This window comes from Bos indicus x Bos taurus, chromosome X (genome assembly GCF_003369695.1).
Source record: "Bos indicus x Bos taurus breed Angus x Brahman F1 hybrid chromosome X, Bos_hybrid_MaternalHap_v2.0, whole genome shotgun sequence".
Lineage (NCBI taxonomy): Eukaryota > Metazoa > Chordata > Mammalia > Artiodactyla > Bovidae > Bos > Bos indicus x Bos taurus.
Genome location: NC_040105.1, coordinates 128,130,940 through 128,144,180, shown reverse-complemented (window position 1 = coordinate 128,144,180; position 13,241 = coordinate 128,130,940). Strand labels below are relative to the sequence as shown.

The 13,241-nt window shown below is 41.1% G+C and overlaps 2 protein-coding genes and 1 pseudogene across 2 annotated transcripts in view; 2 read left to right on the top strand and 1 right to left on the bottom strand.

Annotated features, from left to right (window-relative positions):
- Positions 1 to 13,241, bottom strand: part of GPC3 (glypican 3) — a 463,539-nt gene that overhangs the window by 394,888 nt on the left and 55,410 nt on the right. The window lies entirely within an intron of this gene.
- LOC113887195 (ferritin light chain-like) lies at positions 8,627 to 10,036 on the top strand. The gene is made up of 2 exons (XM_027534193.1): positions 8,627 to 9,115; positions 9,752 to 10,036. The coding sequence occupies exons 1-2, from the start codon at positions 8,831 to 8,833 to the stop codon at positions 9,995 to 9,997; spliced, it is 531 nt and encodes a 176-aa protein (XP_027389994.1). The 5' UTR covers positions 8,627 to 8,830; the 3' UTR covers positions 9,998 to 10,036.
- Positions 9,121 to 9,533, top strand: LOC113887492 (annotated as a pseudogene).

Below are 13,241 nucleotides of genomic sequence, written 5' to 3'. Positions count from 1 at the left end.
CCCTAGGTAAACATGTCCTACCTCAGGCTTCTTGGAGTCTCTAATCCCTGTAACAAGCAAGGTCCTAAATAAGAGAAATAATACTACTAGCTACCATTATTGAGCAAGCATGCACCATGTGCCCTTTACATGCATTGCCTCATTTAATCCTCACAATAGCTCTGTGACGTTAGATATTATTAACCCCAGGGATGCAGAGTCCTTAGGCTAACCCCTGTTGCCAAAGGACCTCCCAGGATTCACCAGCATAAATGCCCTATCGTCTGGCCATGGACTTGTATTTTCTTGTCCCAGTACTGCTTTGACTGCTTGGTTTTCAACAGTTAAGAAAAAATCAAAAATATATCTTCTCCCTTTTCTATCTGATGTCATATGGGTTTTGGAAATAAACAGACCCCAACTTGGGCTTCCCTGGGCTCAGTGGTAAAGAATCTACCTGTCAATGCAGGAGACATGGGTTTGATCCCTGGGTTGGAAAGATCCCCTAGAGAAGGAAATGACAACCCTCTCCAGTATTCTTGCCTGGGAAATCCCATGGACAGAGAAGCCTGGCAAGTTACAGTCCATGGGGTCACGAAAGAGTCAGACATGACTTAGCGACTAAACAACAAGACCCCAAGTTCATATCCTGGCTCTGTCCCCAAGCAATCTGTGTGGTCTTAGCCAAACAGACAATCATAGTAACTTCAGTGTTGTTGTGAAGACTGAGATACTAGTACAGTGCCTAGCACATAGTGAATACTAAAAAAATTTATATTTTTTAAATTCAGAAACATATGGAGAAAAAAATGAACTATCATGCCCACTGAAGGAAAGTTACATGGCTCAAAATAGCCTGGAGTTAAAACTCCCCTCCAGGTCCTCCCCACCATTCTATGCAAAACAAAGAACTCTCTCACCCGAAGAAAAAAATGGACATTAAAGTTGATTACGCCCAGCTCCCAGCTGGTCCAGCCCCTGGTCTATCTCCAAAATTCCTTACCCCAGCCGTTTAAGAGATAACTACTCCAAACAACCTTGGAGAAGAACAGGCCCCCTTAAGACAGTAACTTTCCACATACATGCCTATATATACTTACTCTTTTCTTGGATAAGCGCAGCAGCTCGCTAATCTGACTGCTGCCCCTTCTTGCCTCATTAAAGGTGATCTGTTCCTGTAAAGTGCCAGTCTTGTTCTTTTTCTGAACCTCGCCTTCTCTAACTCCCTTACTTTACACCCACCATCCAAAAATAGGCCCTGAGATATTTCAGTATATATGTATATATGTTTTTTCCACCAAACTGGAATTTTATATATCCCATTCTTTATAAGTGTTAACATATATCATAAAATATTCTTTGGAAATATCAGTGTTAACAGCTTCATAATATTCCAGTGAATAGATTCACCATAACTAGTTTAACAGACACAACACTGATTCAACAGAAACAATTGACTTTTCACCATAGGCCTCTGTAGCTCAACCCAGAGGATTCTTCCAATGAGAATTTCAGGGAGGAGTTTCTGTTTCCCTTAAATTACACCTCATGTTCAGCCCCCAAGCTTCCAGCCATCTTTGTCAGGGGTTACTGGCTTTAGTGTTACCTGCATATGTCTAAGCAAAAGCTCTGAAAGTTAGACTTTGGGGCCATGTCCAAGGCAACCACTAGCTCGAAAAAGATGCAACATGATGTACATTTAACCATAGCTAACTAATAATAAAATACATATTCTGAACATTTTAACAAACCACATTACCATGTATTTTGTGACATCAGAGGAACATTATCAAACCAGAGGACTGGTTCACATTAATATATCCAAGATAAATTGCTTAAATATTTTATGGGATACCCAGACAGTAGAGTACTGCATAGCCATTAAAATCATGTTGACATCTATGTAATAACACAAGAACATGTTCTGAAAATAGTTACATTTTTTAAAAAGCAGGGTATAAAACGGTATGTATGTTTGTTTTTGTTTAGTCGCTAAGTTATGTCCGACTCTCTGTGACCCCACGGACTGCAGCACACCAGGCAGGCTCCTCTGCCTTCCACTATCTCCTGGAGTTTGCTGAAATTCATGTCCACTGAGTCTGTGATGTTTTCTAACCATCCCTTGTAATGTATACATATAATTTAAAGATCTAAAAAAGAAAAGTCTACTAGCCAAACTGTTAATAGGTCTTAGTATCACAAGTAAATTGTTTGCTTCACTATCTTACCTATATTGCTGCATTTTCTAACGTTAACAGGTATCATACCAATAAATTATTCTTTTAAAAAAGCCAAAATTGTACATTCATTCATATTCTAAACCCCTATTATGGTGTGTGCTACCATTCCCTATGTATTCTGGCTTGTCAAGACTTAATTATATCAACAATAATAAATAACCATGATGGAGCCCATAGAATACTGGAATTAGAACTGGAAACTAAACTCAACCTGTTCCTAACATTATGCCCCTGGCAAACTGCTTAATCTCCTGGAACCACAGCCCTCATCTCTAAAGTATGGAATATCCTGTCTACCTCACAGGGTTGTTGTGAGTTGAAATGAGACAGTGCAGGTGGAAGTGTCTCTTCCTATACCTGGTAAACGGAAAGTCAGTTAAACCTAGTTCCAATACCTTTCTCAGCAAGATACAAAGTGCAAAGTGACTCTCATTATAATTATTCAATTTCTACTCTGTGTTTCTCTTCTCACTCAATGTGTCCTTCTGTGTTCAGACTGGAATGTAAAAAAGTATACGCAAACAGGAGAGATGCCAATGAGAGTGGAAATACCTGAGACAATGGGAGTAGACAAATAGCTGAGTACCACACAGTCCTTGTATCATGAGATGCTTGATCACAAGCAGAATCAAAATTAATGCAGTTTGTCGCCCCTACCTACCCTGTAACCCTGACTTAAACCAAAAAAGAAGAGAATCTCAGGTTTAAATCTCATATTTAAATGATCCAGTGTTACTGCAGCTGTAATTGCCAGAGGCACACATCTGATTTGAGCTTTGGGAACGGGGAGATGTATTAACAAGTGTGGTTAATAGTCATAAGGGAAGGTTAAAGGAAACTCTTGTTGACTTCATAACAAAAGAAAAGGGCTATATGTACAGTCAATGTTAATTATGCTCTTGTTAGCCATATGATCTTATGAGAACAGTTCTGTCTGCTTCTGTGCTAATGAGCACCTAAAACTAAGGATCTGTCATGTGCACTTTATTACTGCCACTGGTTTTTTCCAAAAGCGGTGACATGTTTGTCCTACAGAGAAAAAAGGAAGGCATTTCCAAATGAGAGTTATAATAATAATAAGCCTCCAACTCTTCCTCTTTCTTTTTTCCACCTCTCTCTCAAATAAGCTGGTGTATCATTCTGTAACTTACAATTTCCAAAAAATAAACTGAGAAATGTGATGGTATTAAATATGAATAACCATCTGTGCCATCTCTTTGAGAAGAGCAGGAACTCCAAATACAGGAACACAAAAAAGCCCGCCCTCTGGCATATAGATACTTAAGCAAAAGGGTTCTTTCAATCCATACACTCGAACATTTTAAAGAGGTAGATGAAAAATGAGCTCTTCAGTAAAAATTCTCACTTTTTAATGTCTGCAATTTTATCTAACATTCAGAATTGCATCCTGGGTTAGAATTGTATACTCGGTACATCTTCTTTAAAAACCATATAAATCAAAAACTACTAGAAGTCTCAAAACATCAGATAATATGATTGATTTTATTCTTTTATGACATCACCTGAACAGGAGAGGAATGAATGGGCTTCAGAAGCCTCTTATTTTTCCAGCAGCTTTCTTACAGAATAATATACTTTCATAATGAAATGTAAGATTATAAATTGCCAAATTGATTTTGCATCAGTGGTAAGAAGTCATAAGTGACTAAGTGTCCTAAGGTGACCTAGTATGTTATAGAAAATGTGAAACCATAGTATACTGACAGTTTAATTGGTTTAGCAAGAGTTCATATCACTTGGCTGAAATGCATCATTGGCCTTTTTATCGTTACATCTTATTGCGGCTTTAAAAATAAAGTAGATGACAATCTTGTGAAATGTTTCCTTTACTGAATCAGGTTCCTGTCCTTGACTTTATTGCTTTGCTTAGCTTTCCAAAGCAATGTTTACAAACTTCCTCTGCCTTTTAATATATTTTGAATAGTGAAATTTATCTCCCCAACTTGATCCTTTCGAGCCTGGAGATGGGAAAACACTAGTGTACGGTCAGTGCGAGGTGCACGAAAACAGACAGCATCAAGGAGTTAAAGACCAGAGGGGATGGCACCTTGACATTTATTGCTGTCTAGTGCAAACCAGAATATATAATTTGACTCTTTTACAGCATTAGGAGGGCAATTTAAATGCGTTAGGACTTGAACTATCAAAAGATGCTGTCTCCTGTCTCCAGATGTAATTACAAGACAAGACTATTAAAACAGTCTTATAAATACAAGAGGAGCTAAGGCTGTGAAGGGTGACAGAAGCGGAAAGAACTACTTCCCCAGCAATGGCAGCTGGTTTTCTGAGAGCAGTCCCTACAGCAGAATAGGAGGCTGGCTTGCAGGCTAGGGTGCACTCCTCCTGAATGACTGGTGTCAAAGGAAGGCCCTGAGCTCAACTGCGACCCAACACAGCAAGATAGGAGAAGTGACACTGCCACCACCAAGAACATTCTACGCCTTCTGCCTCCATTCTACTTCTGCAGGTTAAACAGGCAGAATGTAGTCATTAGTCCTGCTTATTGAGAAGCTGCTTACTATATGTGAGGAGCGTAGAGTGCTAGGCAATGGTGCATTTAGCAAACCCAGGCCATGTCAAATTGGTATTCTCCAAATCCCAGGTATGTAGTGACTCCCTAAGGGACAACTTTTTGTTTTCCCCACCCCTTCCATTCAGTGGTATTAAAGTGTGTGTGTGCATGTAAATATCAACAAGAATCAAAAGGTTTGTCTGTGAATTTCACAATATTCCCGGAAACAAGGTTAAAAAGAAAGAGAATCTCCAGTTACTTGTCAATACGATATTGTCTTTTAAAAGATCATGTCCCAGTTAGCTACCATGTTAAGGAATTACATACAAAAATGGTAAAAGGATGAGTGGGGCAGGGGCCAAGTCTGGTCATTCTTAAACCATAGGTTGACACTCGGATTCTAAGCAGGGAGCCAAGTTAAAGCAAGTGCATGCAGAAAAGATGCTTGTTCTTAATAGTAAGACTCAATGTTGATTAGGAGGTAGTGAGACGGGCACTTGCACACTGCTCCTGGGTGTATAGATTGATAAAACTTCTGGAAAGTGATACGGTATTAAGTATCTAGATCTTCCTAAAAGTTTATATTCTTTGGTGCAGTTTCCTTATGTCTCTAGCCCAAGGAAACATCAGAAATCAGCACCAAGTTATATGTACACAAATGTTCACGGCAGCACGAAATTGGAAACACCCTAAACGTACATCAGTAAGGGGGTGCTTACATACATTATGCATATGAACAATCACACTTACCATGAACTTCTAATGGCATGTGAAAGTGCATGTATATATTGTTAAGGAAAAGGGCAGAGTTCAAAACTCTATGTAGTAGAAGCAAGTATCCGAGTGCCCCCATCCCAATCCCATGTAATTTCAAAAACATCTTCAAACAAAGTGCGTGGGGGGGAAAAAAAAAAAAAGCAGAGATGGGGATGAAACTAGAGAATGTTGTGCTTACTGAAATGTCAGACAATGAAAGACAAATACTATATGATATCACTTATATGTAGTACCTAAAATATAGTACAAATGAATGTATATACAAAAGAGAAACAGATGCACAGATCTAGATAACAAACTACTTACTGGTTACCACTGGGGAGATGGAGGGGATGGGGCAAATTAGGGCTATGAGATACAAACTACTACATATAAAATAGATAAGCAACAAGCAAATATCATATAGCACAGGGAATTATAGCCATTATCTTGTAATAACAGTTAACAGAGTATAATTTGTAAAAATACTGAATCATTATGCTGTACACCTGAAATTTATATACCATTGTAATTCAATTACATTTCAATTTTTTTTGAAAAGCAGAGCTTATCACCATTGAAAGTAAGAGAGTTTAACCACTTGATTTATTTTGCAATAATTTTAGATTTACAGTAGAGTTACAAAGCTAGTTTCACTTGGTTTCCCCTAATAGTAACATCTTAAATAACCATGGGCCATTTGTCAAAATTAAAATGTTGACATTGGTACAATGCTATTGACCACACACAGCCTTTATTCAGATTTCCCCAGGTTTTCCACTAATGTCTTTTATCTGTTCCAAGCTCTAATTCAAGATACCACATTGCATTTACTTGGTCACTCAATTTTAACAAGAGAATTCAAATTTGTGCCTCACCCAAGACTCATAAATTGCCTATTCATTTAATTAAGTTTTCTTTTCGCTTAAGCCATTTCTATTGAAGAGCCATGAAGGTATAAAAAAGATCATTTTAAAATAAGTCAAAATAATCTGTTTTCCTGATTTGCACATGAATTTATTTCAGAATTCTTCCCAGAGAACTTTGTGTTTCCCCCCTCCCGTGGTCCCTGGGTCCCTGTTAACTGGTTTCACATTCCCCTAATGATCAGGCCCCAGGTGGCTGGACACTAGGGCAGCACCATCTCAGACACAGAACAAGTACTAAACTGACTGCAGTAGAACTTTAAGGTTGGGAGCTACCATCAATAACTCAATCTTGCCAGAAATAACCTCTGGATAAAAATGATTCACTTACCAAACATTTCTTTAGTATCTATACATAAAATCCTTTTTAGCATCATGTGTGCTGTTTCAGAGTGGTGCAGAGAGGCTGAGTAACTCCACAAAAAGTCTATTAGTTAATAGATGGCAGAACAGTGATTCTAACCCCAGTTCCTCTGTTACTCTAAATCCATGCTCTTGATTGTTATTGTTCCTCCTTGAGAAACTCTCAATAAACGATGGAGCCGAATTATTCCAGTTCTAGTTCTTAAACCCTGACTATTCCAACCTTGAATAGAACTCTGACCCAGCAGTGGTTCAGATTTGATATTTGTGGCCATGTGCCTTCCTTCCCCTTTTACTAAACCTTGGCCTTAGCTGCTCAGATGTGCTGTATCTATACCAACCAAGTTGACCCCTCTGTAGTGTGTCTCAGTCATGTTCTGTTAAAGCTTTCTGGATCTGCCTGGTTGGGGACCGTCCTGCCTGTCCCCAACGATGAGGGGCCTCTGGTGTCCTTTGCTCTGTCAGCCACTCTGCCCCCTCTGGAACACAGGCCTAGCTGTACCTTTAGGCCCTGCACTCTGCCAGTTGGCTTGGCAACCTTGGAGACAGGAAAAGGGAAGTCTAGCTGAAGCAGCCTGGATTTCCCGGGAGAGTTGACACTTGGCAGCAAGTAGCTCAAAGGAAATGACTTCCTAATCTTCCTGAAGATTCTTCTTCTGGCTGAAGAAGAAGGACAAGAAAGCCTAGTCCTGCTCCTTTTCTTCACACTGAGAATCACTCAAAGGATGCTATTCACAAAACAGCGCTAGGGAAGACCTAGGGCAATCTCAGCCTAGTGTGTTCCAGCTTACAAAGGAGCTTCCCCACTCTGGGAATGAAGGACAGAGAAGAAAGCAAGTCCTTGAGCCTTAGGGAAAGGGATATATCAGTGACTTAGCTCCGTGGATACTTTCTAAACTCCTCCAGTCACTACCAAGTGACCTCAGGAACTACCAGCTGTGCACAGGTGGCAGAAGCCTTTGATGACTGGTTTCCTCTTCCCTAGAGTCATTTAGCAGCAGGAGGGGTTGTGGGGCGGAGAGAGCAGCTGTTTATTCTCATGACACTTCCCCCTGCCAAAGACAGCTCTTTGATTGATCCCCCGGCAGAAGATCTAGCTTGTACTCGGGACAGAAACAGTTTGGGGATAGATGGGTTATGCAATTTCCTCTAGGTCAAACAGGGAATCCTCAGGAGAAACCAGTGACTTTTCCTAGTGCCGTCTGTTGATGAGAGTGAAGGGGGGTGACTACAAACGTATCACCACCATTACCCTCTTCCCACCTTTTCCTCTGACCTTTTTAGAAACCATCAATGTAAGCTTACATGAGTTTATTCACTTGGTCCACACTAGAACTGTATGAGATAGAGACTTCTACCACGCATGTTAAAGATGGGGAAACTGAAGCACTAAGGAAACAACTCCCAAGATCACAAAGAGGCAGAACTAGGATTTGAACTCAGTCTTAGAACTAAGAGAGTCATTAGGATTAAAAACAGACTTTAGCAAAGCAGCCTTACACACCCTGTCACAGCACCCCTTGCCAACACACACACACACACACACACACACACACACACACACACACACCCCTACTCCCACCATGCCAGTGACTGTCTTTTCCAGCAAAGAGCAATGTAATCTCCTTTTAGGAAACAAAATCTGACCAATTTAGTTAGGGAGAGAAGACAGGCTGAGAATAGATAAGCAAGTGAAAGTAAAAATCAAACTTGCTGAAAACAGGAAGTAGAGAAAGCAGGCTGGAAGCTGTGATCAGAGATGGAACACAGTAGATGTCAGGCACTGATTCCTTGTTTGTGAGATGTTTTAAAACAAGAATGTAAAAGAAAATAGTCGGAAGTGCGCTCGGCGGCCCGTGGATCTGTCTCTTGCTTCAACAGTGCTTGGATGGAACAGACCCAGGGACGCCCCTTGCTCCAGCCTCTGACCACCCTCCAACCTTTTTTCCAGTCGCAACCTCCGGAGTCAGCCACTCAGCTGTCTGTGATCACGGACCAGCCAACATTTTTTAACTCCTTATTACCAACCAATCATGAGCTCCCAGATTCATCAGAATTATTCTACCGAGGTAGAGGCTGCCGTCAACCGCCTGGTTAACATGCAACTGCGGGCCTCCTACACCTACCTCTCTCTGGGCTTCTATTTCGACCGCGACGATGTGGCCCTGGAGGGTGTCGGTCACTTTTTTCGCGAACTGGCCAAGGAGAAGCGTGAGGGCGCGGAGCGTCTCTTGAAACTGCAAAACCAACATGGCGGCCGCGCCCTCTTCCTGGACGTGCAGAAGCCATCTCAAGATGAGTTGGGTAAAACCCAGGACGCGGGCACTCGGCGGCGGCCACAGCGCAGACCCGACTTCACTCGCTCGCAGTTCGCTTCGCACCCTCTGCAACCATGTCTGACAAACCCGATATGGCTGAGATTAAGAAGTTCGATAAGTCGAAATTGAAGAAAATGGAAACGCAAGAGAAAAATCCACTGCCTTCGAAAGAAATGATTGAAGAGGAGAAGCAAGTAGGCGAGTCATAATGAAGCGTGCACCGCCAGTATGCACTGTACATTCCACAAGCATTGCCTTCTTATTTTACTTCTTTTAGCTGTTTAACTTTGTAAGATGCAAAGAGGTTGGATCGAGTTTAAATGACTGTGCTACCCCTTTTCACATCAAAGAATGGAGAACTACTGACAACGTAGGCCGCGCCTGCCTCTCCCATCTGCCTGTGTGGCTGGCAGGGAAGTTAAAGAACTTGCATGTTGGTGAAGGAGGAAGCTGGGTGGGATGACAGTGAAATCTAGAGTAAAAAGCTGGTCCAAGGTGTTCTGCGGACTGTAAAATGCAGTTTAATTGGAGTGCCATTTTTTTTATTGTTCAAATGATTTAAATTATTGGAATGCACAATTTTTTTAATACGCAAATAAAAAGTTTTAAAACCTGAAAAAAAAAAAAAAAAAACAGGACTCTATGGAAGCCGCCCTTCTCATAGAGAAGAACCTGAATCAAGCCCTGTTGGATCTGCATGGCCTGGCTTGTGCCCGCGGAGACCCCCACATCTGTGACTTCCTGGAGAAGCACTTCCTAGATGAGGAAGTGAAACTCATCAAGAAGATGGGTGACCACCTGACCAACCTCCGCAGGCTGGCTTGTCCCCAGGCTGGGTTGGACGAGTATCTCTTCGAAAGGCTCACCCTCAAGCACGACTAGGAGCTTCTGGAGACCGGTGGCCATTGAAGAACCCACCTGACATCAGGACTGCCTGAAGCCCCCCTCTGCAGCCATTAGGCAGCTTTTTAACACCCTGGAGCCCTCTCTCAAGCCTTGGACCAAATGGAAACAATAAAGCTTTTTGCAGAAAAAAAAAAAAAGAAAGAGAAAATAGTCTAAGTCACATCCTCTCTTATAACCTCATCCTAAAATACAGGGTAGGGCTTCTGTGATCATTGGGTAGACAAAAGAAAGGAATTATTGCCTTTTCCTTCTAGCCTTCCCTGAATTCCAGCATCAGTCAAGGCTGGGAATCCAAGCTAGAAATGGAGAAAACTAGAAGAATTCCTAAGAGGAGGGCTGTACACTGCAACCAGCAGGTCAAGGGACTAGGCGACCACACTGAAGAGCCTGGGAACAACTGGAACATAACAGCTGGTTGGGCCAAGGCTTCTCAGCCCTAGCCTCAGCACTGACACAAACCCACTGTTTCTTTGCATTGCAAAAGCATATCACCCTCAAGCTGGATCTTCCAAAGATGATAACATTGGTTCCCATTTAATTATGAAAAAGGAACAATCAAACTAAGCAGATGACTCTGGGCTTTCCTCTACTGCCACAGGTAGAATTTCAATGCTGACTGACACTGACAAATGCCAGGTTTTGGAGGGAAATGGCAGAATCCCAAGATGCTCTCCTTGGGTATTCACTGTCCTTGTAAATTACCCAGGAACATTGTTTTTAAAAGAGAGCAATCACCTTGAAGTGCTGATGATTCTAAATTTGGGGATCACAGATATCGGTGGTTTTTACATGACATTTACATATGAAGACATTCTTAATGAAAAATATATTCTATACTGTTTAGCATAACACTGGCTGAAAAATATTCCACTATGTGTGCTGTTATAGGGCTGCAATTGAAATTCCAGTCGCTTTTGGAAAATGCTCAACATTTTTGAAGCTATTTCCTACCAATGAGTTTATCACACAATATATAGAACCCAACTGGCCACTTTAAATGACTCTAGGAGGCAATTGTATATCAAACTCCTCCATAATGGATTTTTTTTTTAATTGTTAAAGAAACTCATCAATCCTCAGTAATCATTTTAAAGTAAAACTGATTCACTCATAACTAAGCTACTGCTGCCCTGGCTCCCACAACAGAAGCCATGACCATGAATAACTCCAAATCACCCCCAATTCTGGAAGTGCTAATTACCTCCAGGGATGCTACACGGGCAGCTGAAAAGCCGGATGACCACAAGCAATTAGCCAATCAATTTCGCTTCAAATTGCCCCCAACACAATTGGCAGAAAGCCATACATGGAGTTTAAATGGCAGTCACCTATTTGAGAGGAAACAAAAGGTTTTAGCCTCCCACACTACATTAATAACCGCCATGATGCCCAAAATTACCACCATCCTAATCACATGTTGGGATTTAGGCCCTGCTCAGAAAGCAAACAGATTACTCATTGTTGAATACATTTTAGTCCATTAGCACCCATTAGCATACTAAATAGGTGTCACCTAGGAAAACTGAGGGCAGTGTTCTGATGGGATGGGAAGGAGAGTCAGCCCAGCATAGGAAAAGGTGACAAAGAAAGGAGTATTTGGGAAACACTGGTGAGGGGGAACCAGAAAACAAAGCCCCTCTGGTTCCCATATTCCTTAAAGGGGAAAAGTAGGTGGCAGTCACAGATAATAATCTCATCAGTCTAACATCAGTCTCAAGCAGGATTTCAGAACACAGCATCAAGCAGATTTGTGAGCAAAGAAATAAGTTATCACAAGAAGCTGGCATAGTTTTATAAGAACAAGTCACGCCAGTAACCTCATTTCCTTTTATGATGGGAGTATTGGACTGAAAACTAAGGGAAAACAGTGGATATACTGCTTCTGGATTTCAAGAGGGTTGAGAACAAAGTGAACCATCACGTCCAAGACAGACTATTAGAGATTGGAAAGAATACTGCTAGCTGGTTCCTTCGCTGCTTTAATGGCTGTATCCAAAGGTGCCAGTTAATAGACTAATGTCAATCCAAAAGGAAATTTCTGATGGGGAACCTACGTGATCTGCTCTGCTCAGCATTTTTATCAATGGCTAGTATGATGGCGTAATGGTACACTGATCAAATTTACAAACTGCATGAAGCTGGAAGGCACAGTTAACTCATTTTGAAATCCTAGTGATCTCAACAGGCTACAGTTTTAGCTGAAATTTGACAAGATATTATTATCATATAAGACCAACACCCCAAACATGGGATGAAGGCTGGTGACATCAATTTGGAGAATTTTGCTTGACTTTAAGATCAACACTTCTTGACTCAATAGTGTCTTAGGCTGGCTGCCTCAATAAAAGAATCATATGTAGACTATAGGAGGTGAAGGCTACTCTGTGCTCAGTACTGGGCAATTCTGAGGGGACTAATCACCAAATAGAAGCTTATCCACATGAGAGTGACCAGTATGGCAAAAGAGTTTAGGGGACTAATCACCAAATAGAAGCTTATCCACATGAGAGTGACCAGTATGGCAAAAGAGTTACTAGGAGATTGACTTTGGCCCAAACTAACATAAAAACTAGCAATTAAAGCTGAACAAAAATCAAATGGGCTGCTTCTTAAAGGGTAGGATTCCTTCATCAGAGGAGGTTTTCACTCCAAAACCAAATGATCACTGGCTCAGAATACATTGTACAGAGGAGTCACATGAAGGCAGGAAGGCTGCATTTGATGGACCTCTAATGCTCCCTGTCAACTCTGAGATACTGTGACATTATGGAACCACCTTCCTTAATTTATAGAACTGAAAAAGGACACAGAACTAAAACCAAACCTCTTGGTAGTGAATTAACACAGGAAAAAATATTCTGAACCCAGAAGAGAGACTACAAAAATAGCAGACAACCCCCATGCTTTCTTGCTCCAAACTCCTTAGCGGTAGGGGTCTTGTTTGCATGGATAGCTTGGAGGTTTAAACTAACTTCACTTGGGTGGCTGAGATGTTTGTAATGAGGATGAGGGTAAAGAGAGTCAAATGGTGATGTGTAAACAACTTATTTCCCTGCCTTCTGTGAAAACAGTTTGATGTTTTTCTATAGACAGAGTGATTTATATGAAAAGGGACCAAAAAAAAACAAACAAACAACTAACCCACTTTAAGAATATTATTTGTGAAATGCTACTGAAAGTCCATCTAAGTCAAAGCATCTCTTCTATGAGCCCTTAATTA